The 6,740-nt window shown below is 38.6% G+C and overlaps 1 protein-coding gene across 1 annotated transcript; it reads right to left on the bottom strand.

The window, feature by feature from the left end:
- Nucleotides 1–308: 308 nt before the first annotated feature.
- Nucleotides 309–5,541, bottom strand: LOC127617123 (transcriptional regulator Kaiso-like). Its single transcript, XM_052089025.1, has 2 exons — nucleotides 5,418–5,541; nucleotides 309–3,102 (listed from the first exon to the last, which is right to left on the bottom strand). Exon 2 carries the CDS (start codon nucleotides 3,098–3,100, stop codon nucleotides 1,202–1,204), a length of 1,899 nt encoding a protein of 632 aa, XP_051944985.1. The 5' UTR covers nucleotides 3,101–3,102; nucleotides 5,418–5,541; the 3' UTR covers nucleotides 309–1,201.
- Nucleotides 5,542–6,740: the final 1,199 nt, after the last annotated feature.

The raw sequence follows: 6,740 nt of genomic DNA, 5'->3' as shown, positions 1-6,740 counted from the left end.
CACCAAAGTAGAAGACTGACCCTGAAAAATAATAATCATTCACATGATGCTCCTGGAAATAAATAAATACATGCATACTTTAAAGTTGTATTATATATCGCACGAAGACCTAATAATAGGTTTCAGGAAAGGGAGAAATGGTTAAAATGAAGGTCTTAAATACTATTATGTAGATGATGATTACAGTGTTAGAGCGCTTGTATTCTGACAAACTGAAGGCATCCTAATTGTCATCAAAGATTCTTCACACCTATGAACTGACAAAACTATGCTGAAAAAACACTAAAAATATTTTATTGAAAAGGAGAGGTCATCGTGCCAATATTTGATTAGCTTGAACATTTCAGTAGTTATCGAGACATGATTGGCGGAGGGATGAATATTTTTCTTCACATACCCTTTGTGATAATATATGGCCAGCATATACATTTTAAAACATAATTAATGGACAATTGACAAAAACATTTTGCATATTTACTCCATCCTTCTTAAAACATAACAATCAGCAAAAACCATAAATACAAACATTCAAACTCTTACTGCAGGACCAAAACCTGCCGTTAACATGTATCCGTCTAGTGCCAAACAATCATTAATAACTACAATAAGAAGCAGACTAGAAAATCTAAATGATTTTAGCATCTCTTTCCAATTGAACTCTGAATATGAAAACAATAATTTAGTTAGTATGATTTAGGTACAACACAGTTACTTTTGGACTTATTGATGTAACACTCTCCCAAAAAGCCTTTACATATTAAAGTTACATAACTGTAAAAAAATATAACAAATTGTATTTGTAACAGTCTGTACTTGTTCCCTGCTAATAACATCCAACATTGTTATACTGTCCTAGGAATGGAACAGAAAATGCAAAACTAAATTTTAAAGATATGGCAGCTCAATCTAATTTTGCTGTACATAAAATATGTATTATATCCATTTAATTAACCATGTGTTATCTAACAGTGATAACACATAATTAAGATGTTAAGTTGATGAGTTGAAACTGAACTGCAAACCAATGCAAAGTACTACATGGTTCTAAATATACATTACCAAGAACAAAAAGCACCTTGAAACTACTGTAAGTTGATGGGACACTGGAGTTTATACTACAAATCAAATCAACTGGTCCAGACAATCAACCACTCCACCACCCCAAACAAGGCACCTGAGCCAGGGCAGCGAACAAGCATGCTCAGTACGTCTCTGGTATAACAAACTCAAATTCTGTTGTGCTTTCAGCATTTATTTGGTTGAGCGATTGTGGCGGTGGTCCTTGCAGTTGTGGTCCTTGCGGATTACGCTGAGCAAGAGCTTCTGGACTGTTATGTGTCTCAGGTTCTGCAAAGATGTCACTCCAGGCCAGTGCTTTGCTTTGGCTAGACGGAAGCTCCTCGCTTGTAAAGTGCGCTTTATTGGGGTCTAAATGTTGAACAGTCCCATCTTCATTGATCACTGGAATCCCCAATGATTCCTCAGATACGAAGGAATACGGTTTGAACTGCACTGTTTTACAAGGCAGTAGCCGATACAAGTTGTTGCTTGTGTCATCTTTCTGCTTCCGCCCTGAAGGGTCTTGATTGTGAACTTGCTTGCAGTGACCAGACAAAACCTGATAATTGAGAAACATTTCACTGCACAGTAAACACTGGTACCGTCTTTCCCCTGTGTGACTGATCTCATGTTTGGTCCTGTATTCTGCCAGAGCAAAAACCTTGCTGCAGTAATGGCACGGGTACTTTCTTTCCCACGAGTGAGTGTTAAAGTGACGCTTGAGACTTGTTCGGCACACATAGGGACGCTTACACACAATGCACACATAGAAGGTTTTTCCATCCATGATAATTTCGTAGTGATCCTCCTGATCCAGCTTGAACTTCTTTCCTCGAGGCGAGTTACCAGACACATTGCCGGCACCAGGTGACATCTGCGATTTTCGATCTTGGGTGGCTCCCTCCCCTGGGTCCTCCTTTAAAGGGACAATATCATAGGTGTTCTCACCTATGTTAGCATATACTTTACACCCTGTCGATAACGAATCAATTTCCGAGGCTTTGTCTAAAGTTATTGTCGTTTTTGCGGAAACTACCGGTACCATGTTTATTCCGGTTCCTGTTCCATTATTTGTGCTATAGATTGACTTCACATCCGACAGTCTGATTTTATCAGGACTATCTGGCGAGTGCTTTAGAAGAACCGTTTTCTTTTGCACACCAAGCACCTCATTGTTTTCTAGAGGGAGTGAGGTGTTCTCGCATGCAGGGGTGTGGGGCTCACTGGCTGAGCTGGTTCTTACAGGTGAAGTGAGAATATTGCTACTGGCGTCTGGGGACATCACAGGGCTAGCAAGAAGCACTGTGTCTGGCTGGGGCTGGAGGTTGTTTTGGAGTGATGTATCAGAAGGAGGCTTGTCTTTTCCCTCTTGGCTTTTAGAGACAATTCCTTCCTCATTTATGACTTTTTGTTTTTTAGCCTCTGGCCCTCCCTCATTAACTTCTGACATCTTGATCTTTTGAGCTGGTGAGGCTTCTGTTTTGGAGACGAAAAGAATGTCATCATTGTCCGAGTCCACTTCCTTTTCTGTACCACTGCTTGCCATGTTGAACTCTTCAGCAGACAGTGAGAATGTCTCAGTAATGATCGGCATATTCTCCGTTTCAGTATCATTCTTCTCAGAGCAGTTAACACTGTTATCTCCTTCTTTGGACAAGCCAGGTAATCCCTTGACTTGTGCAAGTGGCGTTCCTAAATTGGCGAGAAAATTCACACCCAAATTCTGACCGGCACTAATGAGATCCTGAAGTCTGTCCGATCGAACTTTGCATATTTTAGATGTGTATATGTAATTCAAGATCACCTCAAATATATCTGCCTTGATGAAGTTCAACTCTACAAGTTGTCCAGCAACTGAGAAAAGTTGGCGAAAATAGGTACTCGAGGCGGACAGCACAACTTTGTGCGCCCGGAACTTGCGCTTTTGCACAATTATGGTGACATCACAGAATAAACCACTGTTTCGTTGCTCACTGATGGACTTCAGAAATGATGTGGTGTACTGAGTGTCCTCTGCAGATATCAGCTTTAGTTTCGACATCCCTGTGAAGAAAACAGTAGTCTTTAAGGATTTTGTGATATTTGCTTGAATAGAAAACCATACAAAAAAACAACAACAAAAAAAACGGTGGAAAAAAAAATATGATTTCAACCATAATGAACATTACAGGTGAAACTCGAAAAATTAGAATATCGTGCAAAAGTTCATTAATTTCAGTAATACAACTTAAAAGGTGAAACTAATATATTATATAGACTTATTACAAGCAAAGTAAGATATTTCAAGCCTTTATTTGATATAATTTTGATGATTATGGCTTACAGCTTATGAAAACCCCAAATTCAGAATCTCAGAAAATTAGAATATTGTGAAAAGGTTCAGTATTGTAGGCTCAAAGTGTCACACTTTAATCAGCTAAACACCTGCAAAGGGTTCCTGAGCCTTTAAATGGTCTCTCAGTCTGGTTCAGTTGAATTCACAATCATGGGGAAGACTGCTGACCTGACAGTTGTGCAGAAAACCATCATTGACACCCTCCACAAGGAGGGAAAGCCTCAAAAGGTAATTGCAAAAGAAGTTGGATGTTCTCAAAGTGCTGTATCAAAGCACATTAATAGAAAGTTAAGTGGAAGGGAAAAGTGTGGAAGAAAAAGGTGCACAAGCAGCAGGGATGACCGTAGCCTGGAGAGGATTGTCAGGAAAAGGCCATTCAAATGTGTGGGGAGCTTCACAAGGAGTGGACTGAGGCTGGAGTTACTGCATCAAGAGCCACCACACACAGACGGGTCCTGGACATGGGCTTCAAATGTCAAACGTCTTACCTGGACTAAAGAAAAAAAGAACTGGTCTGTTGCTCAGTGGTCCAAAGTCCTCTTTTCTGATGAGAGCAAATTTTGCATCTCATTTGGAAACCAAGGTCCCAGAGTCTGGAGGAAGAATGGAGAGGCACACAATCCAAGATGCTTGAAGTCCAGTGTGAAGTTTCCACAGTCTGTGTTGGTTTGGGGAGCCATGTCATCGGCTGTTGTTGGTCCACTGTGCTTTATTAAGTCCAGAGTCAACGCAGCCGTCTACCGGGACATTTTAGAGCACTTCATGCTTCCTTCAGCAGACAAGCTTTATGGAGATGCTGACTTCATTTTCCAGCAGGACTTGGCACCTGCCCACACTGCCAAAAGTACCAAAACCTGGTTCAATGACCATGGTATTACTGTGCTTGATTGGCCAGCAAACTCGCCTGACCTGAACCCCACAGAGAATCTATGGGGCATTGCCAAGAGAAAGATGAGAGACATGAGACCAAACAATTCAGAAGAGCTGAGAAGCATCTTGGTCTTCCATAACACCTCAGCAGTGCCACAGGCTGATAGCATCCATGCCATGCCGCATAGAGGCAGTAATTAATGCAAAAGGGGCCCAAACCAAGTACTGAGTACATATGCATGATTATACTTTTCAGAGGGCCGACATTTCTGTATTTAAAATCCTTTTTTTTTTTTTTTTATTGATTTCATGTAATATTCTAATTTTCTGAGATTCTGAATTTGGGGTTTTCATAAGCTGTAAGCCATAATCATCAAAATTATATCAAATAAAGGCTTGAAATATCTTACTTTGCTTGTAATGAGTCTATATAATATATTAGTTTCACCTTTTAAGTTGAATTACTGAAATTAAAGAACTTTTGCGCGATATTCTAATTTTTCGAGTTTCACCTGTTCTATCTCTCTATATAATACAAAGCTTTCTACATTAATGTTGCTGTCACAGGCAACTTTTAGCTGTCTGTCAAGCAGTGATATAAAACAGCAATTCTCTGTTGTTCACACACACAAAAAAATAATAATAATAATGAAATATATATATATATATATATATATAAGTTGCTATCGAGTTGCTGTGCCGATCCAAACATGCTTTAAAAGTTATATACTAATAAAGTAAAAATAAACTTATAATAATTTTGAATTCAGGGCAACAAAATCTGGACACCGCATGAACACAAGAATCAAAAGCAGGCTAGCTGGCTAGCTTTGCAATAACAAAAGACAAGCAAAAGCGGGAATGCGGCGGAAAAGTGGCATACAGATAATGATATAAGTCTAATTGCGTCATGAACAAAATGCAATATCTGTGAGGCAACAGATTTTTGTTTGTGCCAATCAGAACTGTTAGGACCCGGTGGGCAGCGGTCAGTCTGCAAACAAAACAAATGTTTCAATGAAACTCTCCTTCTTGATTTGGCGGCAGGTCGCGGCCTATCTGATTATGATGCACAGCAACGCTGTAGGTTAAACATAATGCATTTCATTTTTAATATCCCCATTATTGTAAGTGAATTCTCAGAATCATATACCTGCAGAGCGACCCGTTAAAAGCCACGATTCCCTTTGTTGAGAGACAACAATTACACCGATAATATGCGTCGGTTGAGCTAACAACGCAACGAGCTGGAGTTCCTTGTGTGAGATGAAAGAGTCTCGCGCTGCGTCTCGTGCACCAGCCGACAGGAGTCGCAAAATAACAGTCTGCCAATGCATACGTGTGATGAATAACAAGTGACAAACCAACGATGCCAACCTTAGAGCTTCTTGATGCCAACGTCTGTTTGTTCATATTATTTCGCTGGTTGTGAGGCTGAGGCTTCAAAAGCCGTTGGTATTTTATTAGTGAATATGCAATTTAATTTAAACATAATTTATAGTTCACCCCCTCCCCTTCTGCGGAACACAAATTAAGATTTTTTTTTATAAGAACATCTCAGCTCTGTAGATCCATGGAATGCTTCAAAAAGCACATAAAGGCAGCACAAAAGTAATCCATAAGATTCCAGGGTAGGGTTGCACCAGCTTTGCATAAGGTCTCACTTAAATTTGGGCATAAAGTTAAAATGAATTGCTTATAACTACTAGTTAGTTTGTAACAAAGTCAGTGCTTAATTTGGTTGCACCATCTATTCTTAAGGTGAGACTTAACTAGTAGATCCAATAAGCAACCTTCAAATTTGTACACAGAAGTGTTAAAAAGCCATGCATTATATTTTTATCTTGATACAGTTGATGTTCAAACCTTGTTGACTCACGTAACTGTCAGCTGTAATCAATTATATTCCCATTGAAATGCGACACTTAATAAAAGTAGATATAATAAATATATAGCCAATGTATATAACATTATTCATGAACTGTGTCTAAAATTAATCAGGAGCAATAAATAAATACTAATTCAACAGGCTGGAAAAATTGACATTTATTCATTTTAATATCTAATATATTTTGTATGTGATGAAACTTGACACCGGGTGACACACCCCAGAAAGTGCACTTTTCGATCGGTTTCATGCTGAACAGCCTCAAAGAAGCAAGCTTCTTTTCTTTCTTTTCTTTTCTTTTCTTTTTACATAATATTCTCTCTTATAAATGCAAACAAGTTTAAATATCAACATCATCAGTTATGTCTAAAGGATTAAAGTCTGTCACGCAGAACATAAGCTCACTGATGTCATTAAATCATTCTGCTTTTTTATTCCATCCGTTACTCCTTGAGTAATATAATTAACTAAATATTAGTTAATACTACATTTTTAAATGGTGTAATGCTCAAATATTTAGTAGTGCATAAATTATGACTTAGTGCCCATTTATGCCTCAGCTATAGCTAAGTTTTAACTTGCATATAG

This window comes from Xyrauchen texanus, chromosome 23 (genome assembly GCF_025860055.1).
Source record: "Xyrauchen texanus isolate HMW12.3.18 chromosome 23, RBS_HiC_50CHRs, whole genome shotgun sequence".
NCBI lineage: Eukaryota > Metazoa > Chordata > Actinopteri > Cypriniformes > Catostomidae > Xyrauchen > Xyrauchen texanus.
The sequence above is the reverse complement of the archived record's forward strand: the minus strand, read 5'-3'. Positions and strand labels throughout refer to the sequence as shown.

Bases quoted from the DNA above. Each gene is read 5' to 3' on its own strand.
- LOC127617123 (XM_052089025.1), bottom strand. From the start codon at position 3,100: ATGTCGAAACTAAAGCTGATATCTGCAGAGGACACTCAGTACACCACA.